The following is a 26,802-nucleotide window of genomic DNA, read 5'->3' on the forward strand; positions in this document are numbered from 1 at the left end:
ATGGAGAATGAGTGTCATGATTGTTTATTTATGAATCCAAGTTTTTTGTGTTTTATGAATCCAAGGTCTTTGTAAGTACGGTCTAGTGATGTGTCTAAAATGTCATCATTAATTAAATTATTAGCTGCTGTAATTCATAAGTCCTATGTTGTTGAAAACATGAAATTTTTCTTTTAGTTCCTAAAAATATTTAATGTGTGACCATCGCAGTTGTGTGACATGGCTTTTCCATTTTTTCAGTACACACTCACTTAGCTTTTCACTTCATTCACAGGCACCTAGTAACATACAGGAACATTTTGCTGCTGTAAGTATTTTCTTCTATGCTTTTCCACATGAATTGGCTTTCTTCTTTTTAGGCTTGAGACTTACTTAAAATATTTACACACTTGTATCCACAACTTGATAACTATAACAAGTCAGAGGTGTACATACACACATAACCATCACACATATGTGTAGAAATATGTACAGAACAGTTTTCTCACTCCTAGTAAATAAGATGTGTACACTGGCCTTGCAACATTCAATCTTAGCATTTTTCTTCAGCTTTCAGTACTTGTTATATGTTTTTTACATTATACAAGGGTATACCCAAGAGAAACTGGAATTTTGCAATATTATTTTGTTCACTTAGTTTTACATGTTTACTCTTTAATGGCCTTCAAAGTAGTCTCCATTTGAAGCAATGCATCAGTCCAGACGTGTTTTCCGCTGTTCCTTTATTTCAACCATTGCAAAAACAGGGAGAAGCACTGCAAAACAAAGATGCACTATGTGGTAATAGGACTACACTCAGTGCTGCCAGTTGGCATATTGATGCCTGAGGGTCACATCAAGTGGCTCCTAGTGGCAGAAGCCTGAACTACAACAGGGAATGTTTCTAGCTTTTAGGTACCCCCTCGTACATACATTATGTGTTGCTCATCAATGGCCATTTGTCATACAATCTAGGAGTTATGAGGGATGTATTATTGCCATTTTGACTGCCAGCATTCCCCATTGTAACACAATCTAACTAAAAAATGAACTTGTGCCAAATTCAGGGAATTAGCCATAATCAATCATCTTGAAAAATACTTTGTTTCTGGGTGATCCATTTTCCAACCAATTCTGCAGGTAAACTTTGGTCAGCTGTCACCTGAAAGGTAATTGGTGATGATGTAAAGCAAAGCTAAATGCATTCATGACAACAAGGCTTTTTGTGAAAAAAATTTTGATATCATTTGGTGTCTGGCAGTTGTAGAAAATGGATGTAGCTGAAACAACAGGAGAGGCTACACCACTGCTGTAACCAGAAGGACTATCCTTCATATATGTGTGTGTGTGTATCATCGTCATCATCATTTAACATCCATATTCCACGCTGGCATGGGTTGGATGGTTTGGCTGAGGCTGGCTAGGCAGAAAACTGCACCAGGCTTCACTGTCTGTTTCACCAGTGCACCATTCTTCTGAAAAAATCACCGAAAAGAAAAGTGCCATGGATATCTCTTTGTGATGAGAATGTTGTCATGCTGCAAGCCATGTGTCCAACTCACTGGTGCAATTAGAGCAACAGCACTGAAATTTTGGAACTGGATTTGTACCCCCCAAGCGCGCACATGCATGCACAGAGAGAGGGGGAGAGAGAGAGAATATGTAAAATAATTTTCTTGGACATATTAGTGCTGGCATATTCATTTTTGCTAAAAAAACGACTCTTGACTCATTTTGCATTGTTAAATGTTCTTCATTTATCTTTGTTATACCATGTTCTTGTTTGTTGTGATTCATTTGAACATTTGCCTTAGAGTTGTACTCCAGTTGAAATATTATTGAAAATAGAATGTTATTCAAAACTATATCTCTCACCTCATCTCATTTTCCATTAAACATCCCTAACCAGCTTCCACATCTCTTCTAATACAGTGGAGTGGACAACTAACACTCTTTATTCATCAATAATCTACAAATATTAACACATTTACTAATATAGATACATACATTTCATTAATAAATCTTTCTTAATGTTTAAGTCGTCCATATTAAACATTTAGAAATGAACCTAGTTTAAGAATGATAAGACTTCAAATGAATTTAGCAAAAAAAATGCTATCATTTCCTGAAATTACTGAGGTTTATGGAATGGTTAGTTCTTGGTGCTGTCAATGTGAAGCAGACATGAGACGAAATGTCATTTGATACAATTTATTTCTATTTAGGCCCAAGAAATAAAACCTCGGAAAAGAAAAATGCGAGCGGCCAAAAATCGTCCTGTTATCAGTGATGATGAAGACACAGAAGGTAGTGTTGGTGTTAGTGTTTCCTGTGGTGAAATGAACTGAAAGTTATTTGTACTCAGGGACAGCCCTGGGACTTGAGGTTAGTACCACTCTTCTCTGGTGCAGACAGAACTGTAAAGAAAGGCATGGTGATTGTTGTTGTAGTGGCTCTCAGTAGAAATTACAAGCTATTTCTAACTCAAGAAATGGTAGAAATAAGGTTTCCTTACATAGAATATACAAAGCTGTTGACAGTATTTGACTGCTACTGAGAACCTAAAGAGATGCATACTGCTGGATTTTGTCTAATACTCCATCAATAAATCTAAAAATAATAATATTTCCTAACTTAAGGCCTCAACATTTACAGGAGAAGATGCTTGATTATATCAACCAAGCAGTTAACCGATGCTGGTTTTATCTAAGCTGGTAGGGACAAGCTGATGAGGGGAGCCTCTGAGTGCATGATCAGCTTTTGAGAAATAGCAGCGAAAAATGTCCTCCAAATTGCATGCTGTTCTTATTTGGGAAAAGAAAAGAAACTGAATAATGTAGTCCTTATTACACACCCCTTAAAAGGCTGGGATGGTCATGGCTGGAATGCCCATGATCATAGGTCTGTTTAATCAAGGCCTGAACTAGAGCTAAACGACAACCCTTGCAAGCATAAGTCAAACCTGTTGAGATTTGAACTCAACATGCAAAAGGGGTTCAACTAAAAACTGCAATGCATTCAGTCTGATGTTCTACTGATTCTGTCAATCTCCCACTCTTCTTCTCCTCTTCCTCCTGCTACTGCTGCCACCTCTACTTCTACTTCTACTACTACTACTACCACTACTACTCTTACTACTACTAATAATGATCCTTTGTACAAGAGGCATAAGACCTGACATTTTGGGGGACAGAGGCTAGTTGATTTCATTGACATCCCCCTAGGACTTGATTGGTACTATAATTTATTGACCTCGAAAGGATGAAAAGCAAAGTTGACCTCAACAGTATTTGAACTCAGAATGCAAAGAGCTGCAAGAAATGCGGCTAAGCTATTTGTCCAACATGCTCACAATTCTGCCAGCTTGCTACGTAAATGATAATAACAATAACAACAATAATAATAATATGCATCTACTTAAATATTCTGATGATCAATTTTTAATTGTATTTGTATTTGGTTTTCATTTCTATGATACTAATTAGTTGAATGTAATGAAGTCACTGACAATAAGCTCAAATTTTTGTAACAACAGTTGTTTTTAGCTTTTGGGAAAAGAAACAAAAGTTTCCCTTGCCAAAAGCCTATTTAACTCAGTCTAGAATGAACTAGATATAGTTTAGTAGTTAACAATAAAAAAAAATGATAATCCTGCATTATAATTAACATTTTAGCTATTTAAATTGTGGTTTCAGGAATGTAAAATCATTGTAGTTATTCCCGAAATATTTATTTATTAATTAACCAATACTGAGAAAGAATAAAACTTATTTCATTAATAAGAAAAAAAAGTAATAAACAAACTGAAGAAACTCATTGATAAAAAAAACAACAAAATAAAGCGTCAGTTCACTCACATTTTATCTCATTAACAATCATTGATGATTTAATTAACTATTGTTTTATTACTTAAATTACTTTTTGTTTGTTTACTTCAGGAACTAATTCAAAAGAAGTGAAGCTGGTCCAGATATTCCCCCCCAACAAAAACTCAACCCGGATTTCATCTCCGGTGCTTGGTTCCAGGAAAAGATAGCAAAACTGACAGTGCAGGTCGTCTTCACCCTAGGTTCTGTTTAATCAATCTTCCTCTACTTCTTCCCTGCATTTTCTCTGCTCCCAACCTCCCTCTTTACTACCCATTTCTCAGTCCTTTCATTTGTCAATCCCTACCGTCTCTCTTTCTCTTTCCTTACAGCCTGTACAATGATAGGGTCCTGTTTATAAGTGACACTTCATTCCTCTCGGTGCAGTTCAGATTCCTCCAGCTTGTCAATTGGCAGTGATTCCTTTCACTGCTAAACTATCTTTTCTTTTAACGGGGTGTTAATCACTTCCAGTTTATTGATAAAGAGGTTATGTTCACAGACATTGCTACCCTCTTATCTACTATGAAGACATTTCCTTCCCTTAAACTAGTTTTGAGGGGCTGTTGAGGATATGATATACAAAGAAGACAACAAATATGAACGTTAAACGTTAAACTTACTTGACATAATTTCTAACAATAGGTTCACAATAAAAAAAAAAAAAAAACCTTCAATTTCACAGATTTTTTTCTCAATCTTTTTTTTTTTTTTACCTATTCCATTTCATGCAAATAAATGTTTTTCTTTTTTTTTATTTTTTTTCCCCTTCTTGTTTTCTGTTTTTTGTTTTTCTTTACCCAAATTGAATTTCCATTTGCTTGTCTGGGCAATGTGATTTTTTTCACAGTATTAATTTACATTGGCATTTGAGAAAAAAAAAATATAGCACTTGTCTCATGCTGTCTTGGATATTTCTCCAAAGAATTATTTATTTTATCAGTCCTCAAGCAACCCTTGCTGCAAGTGTGCAAGGAATCCTTTATTTTTTTTTTTTTCTCTTGGATTAAGAGACCATTTTAGATAGTCCTCTTGCCAAGCTCCTATCAGAAATGTCTGTTTAGCTGCTGTTTGATATCTGCCAATGCTGAAGATCTTCCCTCCATGTTTTTGAAAGTTTCCAGAAGTTAACAAGAAAATAATCTGAAAAGAAGAAAAAAAGTCTGTCAAATGTCTGTTAAAAACTGTTTGACAAGTAACTTTTATGAAAACATTCCTACATAAAATATTGTGTGCATGGTGTGTTGTGAGTGTACTGGTTGTTGAGACTGTTTTGGCTATGAAACCCAAAGCTTTGATGTAATAAGTAGTCGGCTGCTATTACTATCTGAATTATAAAATAAAAACTGCATTGGCAAATTGAAGTTGGCTCTGAGGAACTGTAATCATTTCCCTTGTCCTCCAAGAAGGCCATGTTAAGCTTTGTGTGAACCATTTCTGGATGTCTAATTCCATATTTGTGTTGTTTTAAAAATGCCTTTAAATTATCATTTTGCCTGTTATGTTTTTTTTTTTTCTTTTATAATGCTTGAGACTCCTGGCCTGAGAGAAGGCAGCTGTGTTGGAGTGGTCATCTTGAAGAAAAATAAGTTCTCAGTGTTGGCATGAAAGGGGACAAATAGGTTTAATTTCTCTCTCTCTCTCTCTTGTTTTTGTATTTCATATATATATATATATATATATATATATATATATACATATATAAAATGAAGTTCTTTCTTGTGATTTTGCTTTCAATTGTAAACAAGACTTCAGGAGGTGAGGACTTCATTATATTGTTTCTTACAAGTGTTATGTAAATATTGTTTTCATATGAATGGCATAGCTACATTCACTGAGGATGAGTTTCTGAAACACTAACACCAAGCAGGCACATTAATACACACACACACACACTCACAGTGGAATGCACGCACACACACACACAACAATTTATGTAAGTCATTTTAACCAATCTAGTTTTGGCATTACAAGGAGTTACACACTGTCAGTTATTTTGCAAACAAAGTAGATAGCCTTTCAAAATGGTTGGGAAATAATAAAAAGACAAAATGCAGTGAAGAAACATTTTGGATATATTTACATCCCCTCCCCCACCTTCCTACCCTCCTTTTATTATTTTATTTTAAAGATGGTTTATTTATTTCATTTCATATTGCTATCACATCGCATCAAAACTGAGTTACTTGTCTAACATATCCTCCATTCAAAACCTTTTCACTTAATCACCACTGGTATCAAATTTTAGAATTTCATCTCTGGGCATGTGTATATATATGTGTGTGTTTGTGTGCCTATATCTATATATATATGTATATATATGTACACATACACCTACACATATTCACAGGCACTCGTGTGTATGTGCGTGGGCATAAATCAATTCAAGGAGAGAATGTTTGAAAATTATTTGTATCTAACTTTTTTTATATCATGGAAGTTCTAAGTTTTCCAAGACTATTTCAGGAGTATTTTAAATGTTCTCCCAGAATTTCTTTGTCTAGCAACGTGTATCATATGCCAGCTTATTACAACTGATCTCAGGAATATGGCTATGAATTATAGTGTATCTCTTCGTGCATATATTTTAGTGTATTGAGCTTTTATATATATATAATATAATATAATATACATGCACTCGTACACACACACACACGCATATGCATAAACATTTTCTTTACCTCTCAAGAATCTTGAAATGTATAGAATTTTAATAAAAACCTGAAATACGAACATGTCATTATCCCATAGACATTCATCAAACAAAAATGTCTTTTTTTTTTATTGTATTTCTTTCTAGATGACCTTTCCCTTCCCTGTCTTTTATGTTAATTTTTCTCTTTTTTATTTTTTTCCTGCTTTCTCCTTAAAATTACACTTGCATTTTTCTGAGAAAAAAAAAAAAAAAAAGAGAGAGAGACACTGACCAATCTCCTTCCTTCCAGTAATACCTCTCTACAATCATTCTGAACTGACCAACCTATTGCATTGTCAACTGCTGTTACCATGAACCCCAAATACACAGAAGATCCTTAACCTCTGCTCTCTCTTGGTCTACTAAACCTGGCACCATATATATATGTCTCTAGTTGTCCCTCCAACACTAATTACATTTATTTTGGGTGTTCTTATTTATTGATTTTTTTTTTTTTTTTGTAATCTTCAAAGAAGAAAGGGATAGAAGACTTTATTTTACTTAGGTGAGACCTGATACTCAATTTATAATAGTATATATATGTATGTGTATAATATATATATATATATAAATGTATGTATATATTATATATATGTATGTATATAATATATGTATGTATATAATATATATATATATATAAATGTATGTATATATTATATATATGTATGTATATATATATATATATATATATATATATATATATATGTGTATGTATATATATGTGTGTGTGTATATATGTATAATTTTTTTTTCTAAGGCCTGGTTCTTCTTTATCCCATATTCTCACTGCTGTAACACTTGTACTTTGCATGATACTAATGTAAGCATCCGGTAACCTTTTTACTATTACTACAAGTACTATTACTCTACTACTACTACTACTACAACTGCTATTGCTAATAAGACTACAACCCCTGATTAAAAGCTGGACATTGTGTACAAGTCATTTCTCATCCTCAATAAGATTTCATCCCACATGACCAGACAATTCTCATCTCTCTCTACTACTACTTCTACTACTACTACCACCACCACTACCACTTACTAAGTGCCATTTTAAGTACCGGCATCAAAAGTTGCCATTTATCACCACCAACACCAACACTACATGTGCTTGTCAAGAAGTTTTAGATTTCCTCAAGCATATCTATATATATATTCCATCATATGTATACAATATGTATATATACATATGTACATGAGTATGAGTGTGTGTATATATGTATGTGTGTGCATCATGTCCCTCTATATATATATATATATATGTATATAAATTGTCATATATATGTATATGTATGTATATATATATATATATATGTATATATATATGTGTGTATATATATATGGTGCATGTGAATGTTTGTGAGAGAGTGTATGTTGATATCATTGTTTGCGTAGATAGTCTCAGCAAAGTGTTCGATCCACAAGCCTTTGTTGAACTGGGTCATTTGGTTGTCAAAACAAATGGAAGTCAATAAAATGTTTATCCTTTTCTGCTTATTTTGTTTTTTCTTATTGCAACCTGATGTTATATTTGTGTGTCCGTCCAGTGATGTTCTGATCAGCAGATATTTTTTTTTTATGTCCTTCCACATGAGTTATCACTTAAGTTATTGTTGTCTATCTACGTAGAAACTCAACGACCTGCCAGGCAACAGTACCCATGTGTTGAGTTGAATGGCAAACAAATTGGTTGAGACAGATTCATGAAATGTATTGCTCACCCACATCTTTCTTAAGTTTCTGGAGTTTGAACATCTGCCTCTTTACACTTCTGTTGATCCATGCTCTTTTTTTTTTTTTTTTGCATAGGATTTGTCTATTACAACATTACGAGAGCGTGCTAAAAAATTCTTGGCTTTAAGGGTATCGCAAAAAGCCTGGTTGGAAACCCAACCTCCCAAGTTCTTTGACAGGGCTTAGAAAAACTGAATGACTGCTACAATAAATGTGTGAATCTGAGAGAGGAATATGTTGAATAAAATCCTAATTAACTGATCCTCCTGTGTTTTCTTTTACCCAAAGCCAGGAACTTTTCAGCACCCCCTCGTATATTTAATAACTGGCACTCCAGAAAAGTAACATGTACATATACATAAGGCTCTTGTAACTTGTAAGACCATTGATAGTTTCATTTGCCTCCTGGTCAATTAAACTACTGTCATCATGGCTGTTACCTCTCAAAAGACATCCACAGCCATTTAATATCATTTCATCATGGGACTTTATTTTCTATTGCAATTGATGAACAATAACATCATTGATTATAGGTTTCAAACAAGCTAATCACTGATACAATGTATTTCTGGTAACGTGTGAGAAAAGAGTGTTTAACTCATTACACATCAAATATAGCTTGAGGGACTTTGTAAAAACACTGGTGGTTCAGTTTTCTCATTAATCTTCATATATCAATAAATATTGATGAACAATATGTACGAGGGAGTGCTGAAAAGTTCCTAGCTTTAAGGGTATCGTGAAAGGCTTGGTTGGAGGCCCAACCTGATGAGTTCTTTTACAGGGCTTAGAAAAACTGAAGGACCGCTACAATAAGTGTGAATCTGAGAGTATGTTGAATAAAATCATAATTAACTGATCCGCCAGTTTTCTTATACCCCAAACCAGGAACTTTTCAGTGCCTGCTCATATATGGTAAGAAGTTTGGTTCTAGGTTCAGTCCTGCTGTGTAGCACCTTGGGCAAGTATTTTCTACTCTAGCCTTAGGCTGACCAGAGTCCATCATATATGTATTTGTGTTATGTTTGCCACCCCCTGCTTGGAACATGTGGGTTGGTTTGTGTCCCTCATAACATAGCTGTTCAGCAAAAGGAACTGATAGAATAAATACTGAAGTTGATTTTGTTCACCTAAGAACCCAGCATGACTGAAACGAGTAAAAGCTAAAAAATATACACACAGACATACATATACATGTGGCAGGCTTCTCTACAGTTTCTGTTTGCCAAATTCCATTTAACTAAATATTGGTTAGTCTTGGAGAAGAGACTTGTTTAATGTATCCCAGAGTAGAACCAAACACAATGGACTTCACAGCATAGCAGTGCCTGTATCTTTAAAGCAACATTGGGTTTCTATTCTAACCTCTACAATAAAATGTTTCCAAGCCCTGGAAAGGGTAAAATTTAAGACAACTATAGAATTTGAACCTCATCAGTTTGTGAAGGTGCATGGCTCAATGGTTACAGCATCAGGCTCACAATCATGAAGTAGTGAGTTTGATTCCTGGACCAGACTATTGTATTCTTGAGCAAGACACTTTATTTCATGTTGCTCCAGTTCACTCAGCTGTAGAAATGAGTTGCGATGTCACTGGTGCCAAGCTATATCGGCCCTTGCCTTTCCCTTGAATAACATCAGTGGTGTGGAGAGAGGAGGCTGGTATACACAGGTGACTGCTGGTCTTCCATAAACAGCCTTGCCCGGACTTGTGCCTCGGAGAGGAACTTCCTTCGTTCAATCCCATGGTTATTCATGACCAAAGAGGGTCTTTTGTCAGTGTTAACTTGTATCCAAGTAGTAGATCTGTAGCAAGTGATTGACCCTCTTCATCTTGATTGGTGCAAAGGGAGCCGGTGGCTGTTCAGACCAAGGGTTGTATAGAAGAGCTGGAGGCACTTATTGCAGGGGGACAAGTAAGTGCAAGTGATACTTTTTGCATATTTGACGTTTGATCTCAGCCTCTTGAAAACCGTTATTCTCCATCTGGTCTGTTCCTGTGACGATGACATGCTGTCACTTTGGATTGCACTTGGGTCAATGGGGCAGCAGAAGGGAGCTAGTCTCAGAAGTGGAATTTGGGGGGTTCCGTGTGATCTGATAGCTGAGGCCAATTCCACAAAGAGGAATTGCCATGAGAGGCCTGTTTGAGGTATACGTACGATGTGCCCCAACTAGTGGGGGCAGCTCAGAGCAGAACCTTGTCATTGGTAATGTAGTCTTTCCATTGAATCCTCATGATTGCTCAAAGTTTGTGCCAGCACCTATAGCTGTGCTTCTTGTTGAACAGACCTGCTTAATCTGTCTTCTACATTACAAGATCTATGTAAGGTTTTAATCCAGAACTAAGTGACTAAAATGATCACCATTCAACCACTTCCATCCTGATGGATTAAGTCTAGTCACAATGTTCACTCTTTCACATTGACCAGTTTTCAATGTGGGGCAGCCACACTCGCATGTCTGCTTTCTCTCTTGACTACTGAAGATTAATTACATTTCTCTCCTGCCATTATGGTGTTGATGTGGAAGTGTCTATAGCAGTATACCTACACTACATTAATGCTGAAGTAGAAGTAGCAGCAGTTTCATATCTGTTCCACATTTCCCTGCCACCCCAAATTCTCTGGCTCAAACTTCCGTTTTAAAGCGATCCAAATTAAAATCTTCCATCGAAATATTTTGTGATTCCATGTTCAAAACACAAGCTTGACAACGACAAGTTATTTTACTAAATTCCTCATTTTTTTGAAACAAAAGCAGTGCATTTCAATAGAACAAAAGGATGAACTACATGCAAGAGAAGCAGGGAAGAGTAATGTCCCCTTGTTCAAAACAGTCAGATTTGAAACTTGACAATTTGTTATTAGTAAACATTGATATATATGACGGAAGATGTATAGATGATTAAGTAACCCACGGTATAGAACAGGCTCATAATTTGTCGACTTCAGCAAAATTCGAAATTTATGTCAGAATGTTGTAAGCAAACTATATCAAAAAAAAAAAGGCACAGGGTGATGTTCATATAGATATGTGTTTGTGTCATTTCAAAACATCAGCCCTCGGTTTGCATCCTATTTTGTCCAGTTTTTTAAATGTACGTCCATATTTTGGATACATTGTGGTACGTTTTATAAAATCTTATTGAAAAATTAAGTAAAAACAATGATTTTGCTGTTGTATATTTATTGTAGAAAAGAAATTACTTGAGATTTTAGTTTTAGTTGGAGACAGGAAACAATAACTCCAAAGCAATTGTTAGTGACTTGCAGATAATTTCATATTAGAAAGATAAAGTTGGAGAATTTTTGTAAAATACTGAAATTCGAAATATGAATCTCTCAAATTAATTTCCATGTTTACTGAAAGGACTGGTAAATGTTTTTGCAAGGAAGGGACAACTACGGATATGTTTCAGCTTCTTAGACCTCATCAGCACAGTACAGCTTCATTAAGCCTCTATAACAGTGGATAGATTTTTACAGGTGCAGGCATGGCTGAGGAGTTAAAAAGCTTTTGGAACATAATAACCGCGATAGCCGAGGGATTAGTGTATATATATATATATATATATATATTATATGTGTGTGTGTGTATACATGCATATATATTCTTTGTATTATATATACCTATATGTGTATATATATATATTAAGATTTAGATTCAAAATTGAATGTATGTATATATATATATATATGTATGTGTATGTATATATCTATATGAATGTATATATATATATGTGTGTGTGTGTGTGTGCATGTATATCTGTCTATCTATATATATATATATATACACACACACACACACAGTAATCCCCCGACTATATATATATGAGACCGAGTACGCTGAAGAAAGATGAAATTGCCTGTTATTTTATACAGCATGGAGATTGAGTCCAACAGCTAACTTACCAGAATACAAAAACTATAAAACAACGTAAAATGCTAAAAGCGTCGAGAGAGAAGAGAATGCAGAGAAATTAAAAAGAGATGTTGAGAAGGCGGGGGAGGTGTTGTTATCTGCGATGCTGATTGGTCGTTTACAAAGCATGTGACCACCATCCGCCAAAAGATGATGGGTAGGGTTTATCAAAATTGTCGCACCTGCGCAGTTGCCATTCCGATTATCTCCTCCCCTCCCTCCACATTCCTTCTCATTCTCGCACCTGTCTCTCTCTCTTTCAATTAATGTTGGTTTGTGTCGAGGAGTGGAACACCAATCTTGCGGGGACCAGTTTGTTATCTTTTACTGTGTTTTAACCGAATCGAAACAGGACTCTTACGGAAGAAAAGCAACCTGCTAAATCATAGCTAGACCAATATATCTGTTTGAACAATATGGGCGTTACAGTTGAGAAAATCAGTGACGGCGACTGTAAGTAAAATTGAATCGAGCTTGTTATACTGTTCTTCTTTTTACTTTTGTTATATATCTATATAGGTTATATATAAACTGCATATGTATACAGGATATATATATATATATGTGAGATTTATATAGGATATATATATATATATATATATATATATATATATATATAGGTTATATATATATCTCTAACTCTCTCTCTCTATATATATATATAACGCATATAGAAATCGTAAAATATAGTGTTCGTTGAATTGACTCCCGATACAGGTTCGATCCTTCGTAGGAAGAAAACTATTTTTCACCTACGTTACTTGCCCTCACAAAGAATTCGGGCTAATGCAGTAGCCCCAATTTTCATTAGAAACTATTATTTCAAATATCACCGAGGTCCACGTCGCCTTTCTTTTTACTGGGGTATATAAAACAAGTACTAGGGTAGCTTTAGACTACTATTTCCTCCCACCAAATTTGTGGCCGTGAGCCAGTGTTAGGAATTATTATTATTATTGTTGTGAAGTGGCCTAGACAGTATGGTTGTTACTGGACTACATTATTGCAGTATTTAGTTTCGTTCCTAAGTTCAAAACTTGCTGAGAATGACTTTAGCCTTCAACTCTATCCAATTATCGTCAACAAAATATACTGGAGCCAACTTGATCGGTTGTTAATTATTCGTCCCCTTATATGCATAGTCAAAACGAAATATTTACCACTATAACAACCATAATTATCACTACTTCTAAAGCCATAATATCACTATTATTATCATCATTACCATTAAGCACCATCATTATCATTACCGTCATCATCATCGCCATCATTTATCACCACCAGCTGCATCACCATCGTTATTTATCATTATCTGCAAGAAGATAGATAAAACATCGGGAAAGAGAGAGTTGTAATTTGTGTAGTAACTACTTCAGTACGGTATTATTCCGAGTTGAAATCATGTTGGGAAGCAACCTTTGTTGCTGTTTATCATTCGGGTGACAGGAAGATCATCAATTTCTGTAACTAAAATTGCCCTTTCCTATGCATTTAGAAACGGACATTGTTCTTAATGAAACAACTTTTTGGTAGATGGAGCGCCCGATTAGTTACGCTATTTTAGTCTATGTATTTTGATCCCAACAATACGGTGACAGTAATAGTAGACTGACAATAACATTAGATTGTCTATGGACAATCATGTTTGGATACCGTTCATCCTTTTCCTTTCTGGGGTTGATAAAATAATGTCCCAATCAAGGGGCCTCGACGCGACTGACTTCCTTCCCCTCACAACTGGAGCCAGATGGTCTTGACCGCCGGGATTGCAAGCGCCCCTGACGGAATAACCCTCTTCTTTGTAGGATAGAGGCAAATCCCTGGTCTGGGACGCGACGCGCTGCTATGTTCTTCGGCTCCAACCTTGATGCATCGGCCTCAAATCCAGGTGTCGCCATTCGTTACTCGGAGGAGAGGAAAATAAACAAATACAAGAGTCTGGTCGGCCACTATCTGCTTGTGCCAGTGGCCATCGACATCTAGAGTGCTCTCCGACTCCGCTCTGCTGGTTACCCCAGCAAATTCGGCATAACTGCAGTCCGTCTGGGAAACGATCCTCGCGAGGTAGGGTGGCTGTTGCAGCTGTGTTGCTGGCCATTTTCCTTGGCAATTATATATTGAGGTGTGACGAACACGCCATTTGTTCTGAGTTGTCCAACCTGTTACTCCCTCCCCTCCATATTTTGTTGCTTAATCCCCCCTCCCCTTTTCTGTTTTTTTTTTGTTCCTTGGTGAGCTCTGGGTTTTTTTCTCTATAATTTTGATCGTTTATATTATTAGTGTTTTTTCTTTCTTTTCTTCCTGTAAAAAGTATGTCATTAATAAATAGATAAAAGAAATTTTTCAAACGTACTGGGGTTCAAACAAAATGTGCGGTTTTGTGCAGTATCTTGTTACGGCGCTTTATCTTCATCCTTCCTTGGTTGAAAAAGTAAATAAATACCAAGCATTGGGGTGGGGCTCCGTCTAATCGACTGTTTTCTGCCGTCCAAATTTTCTGGCCTTGTGGGGCATCGGAAAAAATTCCTTGTAATATTTGTACTGAGTTCAAATCCCGGCGAAGTCAGCTTTGCCTTTCATGGTTGATGAAATTCCGCACCAGCAAGACTCCCCCCCCCCCAACCACCCTTAAAATTTTTTTTCGACCCCCCCCCCCTTTTCGACTATGGGGAATACGAATTTGCAAAAATATTGGCAAAGATCGACATTTCTAAACCTCCCCCCATTTCCTTCATTTTAAACTTTTTTCAAAATATGCGGAAAAATACGGAGATTATGATTCTGAAAAAAAATTTTTTTTAAGAATTTTTTTTTCTAAATACGTGGAAAAATACGGACATTATGATTCGGACAAAAATTTCAAAACGTTTCTGTACTTACGGTTAGGGTTTTAGGGTTAGTGTTGGGGAAAAAAGTCAAAATTGAAGATGTTGGGGAGGGGAGGAACTTCACAATGCCGATTTTTGGCAAAAATTTTTTTTTTAAATAAACAAATTAGGGAGAAAATAGTGGGGGGACGGGACGGGCGGAAGTCTTTCCGAAACACCAAGTGCTAGGATTGACTAACCCCCTCCACTCAAAATTGCTGACCTTCTGCCGAAATTAGTAATATTCCTCCTATTAGTAGAATCTTGCAACAACACCGTACTCTCAATGACAATCTTTAGACTTTGTTTGTTTAGTACTAGGTCAACCCTGGTTGAGCATGCTTATGATCACTGGCATTCCAACAGTGACCATCCAAAAGAATGTAGGGTGTGATTTCAGAGGGACTTGGCCCCTATTTCTAACAGATTGAATGACCACATAGAGCAGACATGGGGCACCCTATTTCGAGAAGAGGGCTGCAGGAGATATGACTCATCGTCAGGCAGGCTTCACTACTAAGAGTTTTCGTTGGGCATGTCGTTCAGAAAGAGTCCCATGGGTCACAGGTTGCCAATGACTGCTGTACGGCTTGTCTCATTAACTTTTGTTTTGTTTATGTATATGTTCATCCATTTCAAAGAAATTATTTCATTTTGTTCAGTGAAATAAACTGGAATCAGGGTGGTTTATTTACATTATCAGTTTTAGTTAAGTAACAATTATCTATCTTACATATTTATTCAGGGTACTTCAGTCTTTTGATTAGCTAGAAATAAGTCAAATCTTCAAATCACATCCCGTTGTCTTAAAAATGAGAAGGTCACATTATCCAGTGTAGTCTTAGATATCCTTGAAATAAAGTGATAACCACAGCTCGAATGCTTTGGATTGTAGTTTCCGTCTACCAAATCCACTCTCAAGGCTTTGGTCGGCCCGAGGCTATAGTAGAAGACACTTGCCCAAGGTGCCACATAGTGGGAATGAACCCAGAACCATGTGGTTAGTAAGCAAGCTACTTACCACACAGCCACTCCTGCACCCAGTTGTTTTTACAAAAAGCAAAACATCAACCGTAAAAGCAGTTTATGACATGCATACAAATACGCATATAGTATGTATGGAGACAATAATATCAAGGTCAACAATGCACATGCAGGCACACATTCATTCATTGTGCTTGTTGTTGGCAGAGGTAATTGCGTTTTGAACTTTTCTGTGTTGATTTTAGTCTGGCTTTTATATATTCATAACCACTTTCACTGTTGTTTCAGTCACTCCCTTTACAGAAGCTGTCAACTACCTCTAGGTGGTTGGCTTCTAGGCTTTTGAAAAGCATTTAATGAATGCTCTTACTACTAACTACTTCTGTGCATCTGCTGCACACGAAATTGTTCTTTTTTCTCAGCCAACCACAGCATCTCTTGTTGACTCGTAGTTTACATTGGATGCACAGTATAAAATATAGAATTTCTGCACCTTGAGTTGAATCACTATTTGAGATGGCAGTAGAGTTGTGTATTCTTTTCTGCTAATCAAGACATTTTTTTTTCTTTGCTAGGTTTACAGGATGGTAAAATCAATGTTGCAAAACTGAAGCTTAGGTATAGGATACCTTAAAATCCTAGCAAAGTAAATGCCAAATTCCTTTGCATGACTGAAAATGTCTTGCAGAAAATATAGAATTGCTCTGCTTGAGAAGACATGTTAAGCTAAGTGGAAAAAAGGGTATGGCCAGTCTAGCTCTCACCTTACCATCTCTAGTCAATCTGTCTAACCCATGCCAGCATGGAAAATGGACGTTAAATGATAATGAAAGAGAGTATGATCTCACCTGCCACCTGGGGCCTACATGGCCAGAGACAGAGCGGTGAAAGGAGTCCAGGGAGGGATTCCTCCTTTGGGAGGGGTGAAGCCCTGGATAAAAATAAGGAAGGTTTACTTTTAGATCTGGAACTTTTCCTCTGATTCTTTAACTGATTTATTTACAAGGTCATTGATATTCAAGGGTGCCACCAGGCAGCCTGTCTTCAGCTGCTCTACTTTGGCCTAGAAAATTATGATAAAAAGAAGACTGAGGAATGCTTAGCTGTATCCTAAATTCCTTTTAAATTCATTGCTAACTCTCAGCATCTCTGTACATGGTTTGTACAAGTCTTACATCTCAGCCATCTATACCTAGTTTTCTTATTGACTACAAGAATACAGTGTGGAACCTTATTAAAAGACTTCTACAGGACAGTGAATGTTAAAAGTTTGCATCCTTTCTGTTTTAGTCCCTTAGTATTTAAACTGGCCCTCTCTGGTCCAAATATTCTTCTTGTTTTATGTTCAAACCAGCCAAATCCAACCTCTTGTACCTACTCTACAATGTCATTCTAATATAAGTAATCACGTCATTGAAGTCTCCAAGCTATGAGATAATGTATGATTAATTCAAAACAATGTGAATAAATAAGCATTAAATTTGACAAAGTTATCTGAATGCTAAAGGTATGTATAAGTTACCAGTGTAGTATTATCACACTAATAAAAACACATGGCTTAACAGGGGCCTTTTTTCTGATTGTATCACTTTCACAAAGTATTACAAAAAAACTTCACCCAGAACTCTAGCTGCAGAGTAATTAATCCCATAGAAATTGAGTTACACATTGTAAGCGAAAGAATACTAGACACTATCATCTTGTGAGACTGTGTCTAGGTTAACACTGTGCCAGTGTTGTATTAAGGCATGGGCACAGTAGATAGCTATCCAGGGACCTCTTGAGTTTAGGGACCCAGTTCTGATCTATGCATAGTGTGCCTTGCTATCAGTAAATAAATACTTTAGGGCACAATATATTAATTTACCTGGAGGCCTACAATGCTGCTAAGATGGCCCTGTACCATGGATATGTAACAGTGTCACCATTGAAACATTTAAATGACATCTAAATGTAGATTTATGCAGTTTGACATAGATTGAAAACTTAAACAAAAAAAAAAAAAATTTTTACAAACAGGTTTGATGAGATATGTCACTGAATTAAATATAGATATAGAAATGAATGCATGGAAGTCTTTTTTTTATTTTACAATGATTCCTACTGGTTTAAAATAAGCAAACGCCTTTTCAATATGTTTATGGGCAACTGCGACAGAGCAGAGATAGTGGACCTGTGCATCCTAAACAAGCTAAAAGTAGGAGAGGCTGACAAAGGTTTGTACAGATACAATATGGTCTTCTTGTTATGTTTGTCAGCAGTTGCTTGTAGTTCAGATGCTTTGTTCTCCTACCATAAGTTCTTTGTAGCTGATGATTTGGCTGAAATGTACTCCTTATGGGCAGAGTGCATTTCGTCAATGAATTTTGCAATGGTCTGATAGTTCTCATTGAACGTGTCTAGATGTTTGTGCTTGGCAAAGCCAAGAACTTCAGACACTGTCTCATATGTAAGTTGCTTTAAGCTCTTTCTGTATTGTTCAATACTAATGTGCCCTGGGTCCATTGGGGTGTTTGTCAGTGACTTCTCAATGGCAATTCTGTGACAAGCTACTTAGCCTTTGCTGGGACCCTGGTAGATGCTACTACTCTGGGGTCAGAGTAGATTTGGGAGCAATAGTGGCTGGAACTCCTGAACCAGGGCCCTACTACATTAGAAAAAAGTTCCTTAGGAATATTTCAGTAATTAAAGCCAAAAATCACAATAAAAATGTAAATACTTGCACTGTATTACATCATTTTAGTCTCTCTCTCTAGATTCCTGCTGTTATTTCTTGAATTTTTACTTTTATTTTCTGGTGACACCATTTATCTGCCACTCTCTCTTTCTCCAGATACATTCTTTTTTCATTATCTCTCTGCTTGCTCCCTCTATATCTATACCCTTTCTTCCTGGCTCTTACTCTCTCTCTGTGTATATATATATATCTACTGTACTTCATGCTTCCGCCGTTTCAACACACACACACACTCTGTCTGCCTGTCTCTCTCATTCATTTCTTATCTCTATTACAGGTTCCTTAGACCCATTCTAGGTTTATACTGTGGGAAAGCAGGTTCTTATGTCTTCTTTTTCCTGCTCAGTACATTCCTCCAAGATAATAATACTGTGATTGATGCTATCAATTAACTCCCACTCCTCAAATCTGCTGACCTTGTGCCAAAATCAGAACCATTACTGTAAGGGCTTAGATTCTGGTTGTCTTCGATATAAACTAGGCTTCAGACTTACAGGATATGCTGCATTTCACTCATTCAACCCTTCAGCACTCAGATTACTCTGTCAAATGTAATGCTTATTTATTTACATTGTTTTGAATTAATTATGCATTATCTTCTATCTTTGATGTTTTGATGAAGTGTTTGTATATTTTTAGAAAAGCATTGTGGAATAGGTGCAAGAGGCTAGATCTGGCCAGTTTGAACATAAAACTGGGAGAATATTTGGGTCACATATGGCCATTTTGGATGCTAGAGGGTCAACATATTACTGTATGTGAATACTTGAAATCATGTTTTTTTCTTATTATTCCACTGAATACACCACTACACATTTTACTCCATTGTACACCACTCTACTCACTGTTATACTCTTTTATACACACACACCATACTCCACTTAACACACCACTTATATCTCACTATATTCACCCCTGTATCCCACTGTATGTGTCACTCTACAACACCACTATATTCCACTATAAACACACAGTTCTCCACTAGAGCCTTGTGTACAGGCTACTGTACTCTACTGTACACACCACTGCAATCCATTGTCTATTTTTTACTATATTTTATAATCCTAATTCATCCATATTTTTACTCTTGTGACTTATTGTTGTTTAATGCCTTGTCTATCTATTTTTAGGTGAAACTTACCCCAAAAAAGGACAAAAAGCTACCGTCCATTATGTAGGTGAGTTTATTATTTTATATTGACTCTGAATCCTAGTTCAATAACCTCCAGATGGCATATTGGTTATTTGGTGTCACATCAGGATACATTTTGAGGATGACATTCATTTCATGTTCTCATTTGAAATTAGTTTCAAATCTATTTTGCAGGCTCAGCAGACTATTTTTTCTTCCTTTCATCCAAACAGACAATTCTGTTAACAAAATGAATGCAATATAATGCTAAGTTGTTTTTTTTTCTCTTCTACTTCAAAAACCTGTTTTTTATGAGAACTGTTGTGATCCATTGTTTTTTGTTTTGTCAAATTACTCTGAATAATAGATAAAGCTACTCATTGGGCAATCTTCACAGTTTATAACTGGGCGCAGACATGGTTATTAAGAAGCTTGTTTCTAAACCATATGATCCCAGGTTCAGTCCTACTGTGCAGCACTTTGAGCAAGTATCTCCTATCACAGTCCTGGGCTGACCAAAACCTTGTGAGTGATTTGGAAACTCAAAAAAATCCATTGTGTGTGTGTGTGTGTGTATATATATATATGTGTGTGTGTGTGTGTGTGCAGGCATAGCTGTGTGGTAAGAAGCTTGCTTCCCAACTGCATGCTTCTGGGTTCAGTCCTACTGTGTGACATCTTGGGCAAGTGTTTTCTACTATAACTTCAGGCCAACCAAAACCAGAAAAACTGCTGAACTACCAGCTATGAAGTTTGTTATTTCCTTGTCAACAAATTGTCTGCTGGTTCTGTGCTTTCAAAGATGTGTAAAATAAGGGAATAAGAGTTCTCTTGCTTGAAAAACAGGGAAGGGTTAGCAACAGGAGGAGCATTCATCTGTAACACAATGCCTCATAATATGTATTCATCACCCCATGGTAGCATAGAAAATAGATGTTTCCACTCTCAAAGCATTGGTTAATCAAATACTTTTCCAGATTTCTTACATAGACAGGAAATGTATTTGGGATTGTGTAATTTGATATTTCTTCTTAAGAGTATCAGGTAAGTGAACTGGTTTAAAGTAGGAGTGAAAAACTGATTAACTGAATGTTTAAAATGATGGTAGGATGTTATTGCAACTACAACAATTTTAACTATTGAACTATTCTTTTCATCTCAGCAACTCTTGCAGATGGAACCAAATTTGATTCTTCCAGAGACCGCGACAAACCATTTACATTTAAAGTTGGAGGTGGTTTTGTAATCAAAGGTAAGTAATGCTAACCACACTGCCATTTTTGTGTACCACATGATTCTCTAAGCCCTTGTCTTTCTTATTTAAGGGCCTTTCTTTCATGAGCTCATTCCCTATTACCATTTTAACAATAACTTTTTTATGGTAAATCAGACCAAACCATGGGATCAGGGCACTGTGTCGTATTGTAATACGGTTTGGGAACACAAGTGATTTCTTCAAATCCCCCTGCATCTTCCAGTCATTAGCATCTTGCAGAAGTCTGGGTGTTGGATTTCTTTTGTTAACTTTCCTGCTTTGTTCCTTCTTTTTATGGAAAGCAACTTTGTATTGATTCTAATTGCATTAATCTTGCCGCAATGTTGTTTTTGTGCATCAAGAACTTGGTCATGCTCTCAAAAATACTCTACAAGCAATGATGACTTAGATCTGTCCAGGATATGTTCCAAGGACACATATCGTCTGCACCAATGGCATTCATCCATATCACTAAACCCACATCTTTTCAGGAATCAACCTGGCTGATTCCACTTTTTATAGGGTGTTTCATGATAGTTTCTTTTGTACAGTTGTCTCCCTTGCTTGCCTATGAACATTGAATTTTCCACACACATAAAATGACTGTTATATTATCAAAATGTTTTACGAGGCTATATAATGTTTTTCTTTCCTCTTCAGGCTGGGATGAAGGTATTACCCAGGTAACTGTTTTCTTTTTTTCACTTCCCAATATATTTTTATTTATTCATGTTTTAAATATTCTTTATAAGAAGTGTGATAAGAACTGCTTAATTGTAAAGTAAGTGTTAAGGTTGATTAAATTTAGTGGTTGTTGTTTAAACTCAGGTCAGTCTTGACTGGACATGTATGAACAAAGCTATTCTGGCTGTAACTGTAATATTCAGCCATATTAGGATTAGAGTATCCTTTCTTTTTAACATGATGATGTGAAAGAAATTTGGGTACTATTTTTAGCAGATCTTGAAAGTAAAGATTCTTTATTAGTTTGAAAATGTGATAGTTCACAAATGACTGTAGATACTCATCATCATTATTTAATGTCTGTTTTCCATGCTGGCATGGGTTGGACGGTTTGACAGGAGCTGGTGAGGCTGGGAGCTGCACCATGTTCCAGTGGTGTGTTTTGGCATTGTTTCTACAGTTGGATGCCCTTCCTAATGCTACCCACTTTACAGAGTGTAGTTGGTGCTTTTCATGTGGCACCCATACAGGGTCATCAAACAAATTGCAAGACAAAACTCCTCGGCTGGGAGGGGAGGTAGTATTGAATACCTAAGAATCTTAGTGGAAGAAAATCTTATCCATTCAACTGAAAATATACATTTGTCATGAAATATTTGTTTGAAATTCATTCAATGTGTTTTCCATAGAAGTTCCCTTAGTTGTGATCCAAAGTATTTGCCACATATATTTTATGTTTTATATATGATGTTAGGAAAGGCATCCAGCTGTAGAAACCTTGCCAGATCAGATTGGAGCCTGGTGCAGCCTTCTGGCTCACCAGCCCTCAGTCAAACCGTCCAACCCATACCAGCATGGTGATGATGATGATACATAATAGCATAAGCAGAGATAGAATACTAGGAGAATATCTGCTTTAAATAAGCTCTTAATTATCTACATACATCAGATATTTCACAATTATTCTATTAGCTAAATTCATTCATGTTCCATAGACTATTCCTTTACTGATTATTGCAAATCATTAATGTTTTCTTTTTCTATTTTTATTTTTTGTTATTTTATAGATGAGTGTTGGTGAAAGGTCAAAATTGATCTGCACGCCTGACTATGGATACGGTCCAAAGGGTTATCCAGGAGTATATCCTTTTGGCATGTCACATGTGAATATTTCATGCATTAAACAGGTTGAATATAGCAAACTTGCTTGGCCAGATATCAAGTTCTTGTATGAGGGAATGATTTGAGTTATAAAGTACATACATTATAGTAAGTAATAGTGATTGATTAGATAGGGAATTACTATATACTCTGGCCTAGAAGTGGATGTAGTATATAATATAAACATTCGTACATCAATCACTCTCTTTCCAAATCCTGCTGCATTTCATATGAAAAGTTTTGTCCTCCTAAGTTGTCTTGCTGTAAACGTCAACCAGCGTTTTAAGCATAACTGTAGGACAACATTCAGCAATCGTTTTATTTAGGTTCTCTAATGGTTGATAACAGCAACATGTTATTACAAATAGCATGTTATGTGGCTTGGATGTCAGCATCAAGAAAATATCACACAAAAATAATGCACATAACAAAGAGTGAATGTCACTTAGACAAAGGAAAAAACTGCATTCTACAAGTTTGTTGTTGAGTTATATATTCATTTTCATGTTTATGTCCACTTTTTGCAAGTTGGTATAGGTTGGATGAGGCTTAATGCTGTAGTCTTTTTTCTACTTTAGGTACAAGGCTGAAATTTGGGTGCGTGGGGGGCAGTCAATCAGAACGACCCCAGTATGCAACAGGTACTTAATTTATCAAGCCCGAAAGGATAAAAGGCAAAGTCAACCTCGACGGAATTTGAACTAAGAATGTAAAGATATGAAATATCGCTGAGTATTTCGCTTGGTATGCTAACAATTCCGCCAGCTCGCCGCCTTTTGATGCTGTAGTCTGTGGCCAGATGTCCTTATTGCTTTTAAGAAATATACTTTTTCCATCCAAGCTGTGAGACACCATTGCCCAAGGAGTGTCAGTGCAAAGACAGATGGAAGCATTCGCTCACACTTACAGAGTGAGCTTCCATATAGTTTTTGTCTACCAAATTTCACAAGGCATTTGTTAACCCAAATATGGAGAACATTTGCTCAAAGTGCCATGCTCTAGGAGTAAACTCAAAACCACATCATTTCAAAGCCAACTTTTTAACCATACAGCCATTTACGGTCAATTTTGCCACTGGTTGCTCTGGGGTCACCTTGCATTTAGCACCTATAATATGACTACTTTGCTTCTCTTTTCATCGTCATTTTTTGATGTCTGCCTTCTATACTGGCATGAACTGTGTGGTTTGAGAGGATCCGACATGTCTGCCTTGGTATGGTTTCTATGGCTGGATGCCCTTTCTAACACCAACTACTTTCTTAAAAAATAGCCTTATACTTGATGATTGTATTGGAATTCGAATGTAATGCTTAGGTGAGATGAAGACATAATTGCAAGTTGAGTGGGAACTGAGGATTTATCTCAGTTACATTTGGAAGAAATTATGTTTGTATGTGTGGTTTAGTCTTTGGTTGCCTTGATCCAGCAGACTTATGATCAGAGACATTCTGTGACCCAAAATAATGTATCTAGAACTACCTTATCTTGTGTATTGTTTTTTTTTTTTTGTAAGGTGGTAGGTTGTTGTTTGAGGGAGATTTGGCTGCTATTTCTAGTATGTAGAGACTGCATAGTAACTACCTTGTTAACTTGAACGTGTATCTATGTATGTACATATAACAATGATGTCATCAGTTTGTGTGTGTCTGGGTATGTGCTAGTTTGTAAATACATAAACATATTTGTGGCGAAGGTGCATGGCTAAGTGGTTAGGGTGTTCAGCTTGTGATCATAAGGTCGTGAGTTCGATTCTTGGCAGCATGTGGTGCCATTAAACAAGACACTTTATTTCACATTGCTCCACTCCACTCAGCTGGCAAAAATGAGTAGTACTTACAATTTAAAGGGGCCAGCCTCGTCACATCCTGTGTCATGCTGAATCTCCCTAAAAACTACGTTAAGGGTATGTGTGCTTGTGGGGTGCTAATTTCACGAGTAGGCTGTTCCATCAATTGGATCACCTGGAACACTTATTGCTATAACTGACAGAAAGCCAGTTAGGGGTTAAGCTTTATTTGTTTACATTGCAAAATTCACTTAACATATAATCCCATCCACTGCTTCTATGCATGAATGTATGTGAGTGGGTATCTTCCTAAATTACTTACATTATATGTTTTCCTTGTCTACCATTTAATATCCTGATAAGTGTGAATGGGAAGGTGTTTGTGTGTGTTTTTTATACATTTTTGTTGTGCATTTGTACCTCTGTTACACATTATTACATCTGCTTTCCTTAACTGTCTTACTATTCCACCAAATGCAACATTAATCTTCGATGTTGAGCTCTTATCTCTCAACTCTCTTTGAACCTAACCTATCTTTATACGATTATTTACTGTACATTCACGATGATGGCTACTCCTGCGACAACAATTCACCATGTGGCCAGCCCTGCAAAACTCACTCTGAGTGTCAAGTTTTTTAATATTTTCTTTTTTATCTTCTGCCATTCTATGACATAAGAGTGAAGCTGCCATTTTCATAAATTCAAAGATTTTTACTCAAAATTTCACTTTCAAGATGTTTGCTTTTTAATTCTTTACTTTTTAAAATTTGAGTATATTTCTTGATTTTCTCTGTGTTGTTAGCTTATGGAAAGAAAATGTAGGGCTTAAGTCCTTATACTAATTTCATTCTGTACAATTTACACAGTTGTATAACAAAACTAAAAACTAGCTCTGGGAACTATTATTTCTTACAAATTCATTTAAGTTAAAGAGGTTTTCCTTTTTTTTTTATTATTCTTTTTGATTAAATATTCTCTGATCATCTTAAATAAAATTTTCTCTGAATATCTTAAAGAATTTTGTATTTACAAACAATTTTTTGAAATATTTCCCTACCAACCTTTTAAAATTTTAGTTTTAAAAAAAAAAGAATATATTTTCAAAGTAAAAGTTAGGCCAGTATCAATGTGAAAAGGTTTTCAATAGAAAACATTCTGAAATAATTCTAAATAATAACATAATAAAACAATGTTTAGTATTCATTTGGAAACAGTTCCTTTTCTTTGTGTTGGTTTTTGTTTATCAGATGTTGAGGAAGTCTGTCAGATTTTTTATCAAAATATTTTCATTCCAAAAATGAAAAAAACCCCTCTATTTGCAGACAAATTTGGATAAAAGAGACACAAAGTCTTTCAAAGTGAGGATGTGTAAAATTGTAGTTAACAACAAAATTGGTCAATAGTATTTCCTGAGATTTGAAGAACTTCTATGACACTATTATGATTCCTCTTAACAAAATTATAGATTCTCATTTGAGTGGTTTACACAAAGAATGTCAATAAATTCCAATTCACTTAGATTGGCCAGGCTGTCTGGTGCCGAGTTGGCTCCGCTGGCCACAGCATTTGGTGCATTCCCCTTGTGCTTTTGCCATTCTCCTCCATGTTGTTCCAAACATTTCTCTTAAATTTTGACGGAAAGAGAACATCTGCTTACTGCACAGAGAGCCATGGAAAGGTCAATGCTGGGAACCTCATTAAAAGATCACACTTGGAACGAGGAGATCAGCGATAGAAGTGGAGTGTAGGGCATCATTGCAGAATACCGCCATGCAAAGCTACGATGTTACTGGTCATGTCGCAAGGTTCACAGACAATCGGTGGACTTGTGCAGTTGTAGAGTGGTACATGTACAAGCAGAAGAGACCATCTGGAAGACCTCTAATCATGTGGGAAGAAGATTTAAGAAATTTCAATTACTGAATATAATGGGTCTGTTGTTGTTCTATCAAGAACTGTACACAAGCTGCAGGATGGAAAAAAAAATCACCA

The 26,802-nt window shown here is 36.1% G+C and overlaps 2 protein-coding genes and 1 long non-coding RNA gene across 15 annotated transcripts in view; 2 read left to right on the top strand and 1 right to left on the bottom strand.

Annotated features, from left to right (window-relative positions):
* LOC106881555 (SWI/SNF-related matrix-associated actin-dependent regulator of chromatin subfamily A member 2) overlaps positions 1-4,602 on the top strand; it is a 74,084-nt gene extending 69,482 nt beyond the window's left edge. For 10 of the 12 annotated variants that reach the window (XM_014931988.3, XM_014931992.3, XM_052972500.2 and 7 more), the window contains 3 exons: positions 275-307; positions 2,205-2,364; positions 3,918-4,602. In XM_014931988.3, coding sequence (XP_014787474.1) covers positions 275-307; positions 2,205-2,327 — 156 coding nt within the window. In that variant the 3' untranslated portion in view covers positions 2,328-2,364; positions 3,918-4,602. The remainder of the gene's footprint in view (positions 1-274; positions 308-2,204; positions 2,365-3,917) is intronic. The other 2 variants (XM_014931995.3, XM_089362049.1) reach the window with 1 other exon arrangement.
* Positions 4,587-16,472, bottom strand: LOC149132920 (uncharacterized). The gene is made up of 2 exons (XR_016244094.1): positions 15,082-16,472; positions 4,587-4,988 (listed from the first exon to the last, which is right to left on the bottom strand). It is a non-coding gene; the product is annotated as an uncharacterized LOC149132920 (long non-coding RNA).
* LOC106881560 (peptidyl-prolyl cis-trans isomerase Fkbp12) lies at positions 12,394-26,026 on the top strand. 2 transcript variants are annotated; one of them, XM_052972501.2, is made up of 7 exons: positions 12,436-12,654; positions 19,429-19,543; positions 19,920-19,967; positions 21,084-21,173; positions 21,837-21,859; positions 22,928-23,001; positions 25,271-26,026. In XM_052972501.2, exons 2-7 carry the CDS (start codon positions 19,507-19,509, stop codon positions 25,329-25,331), a joined length of 333 nt encoding a protein of 110 aa, XP_052828461.1. In that variant the 5' UTR covers positions 12,436-12,654; positions 19,429-19,506; the 3' UTR covers positions 25,332-26,026. The 2 variants fall into 2 exon arrangements, with proteins under 2 accessions (XP_014787493.1, XP_052828461.1); XM_014932007.3 differs by lacking the exon at positions 19,429-19,543 and having other exon boundaries at positions 12,394-12,654.
* Positions 26,027-26,802: the final 776 nt, after the last annotated feature.

This window comes from Octopus bimaculoides, chromosome 13 (genome assembly GCF_046866305.1).
Source record: "Octopus bimaculoides isolate indiv1 chromosome 13, ASM4686630v1, whole genome shotgun sequence".
Classification (NCBI taxonomy): domain Eukaryota; kingdom Metazoa; phylum Mollusca; class Cephalopoda; order Octopoda; family Octopodidae; genus Octopus; species Octopus bimaculoides.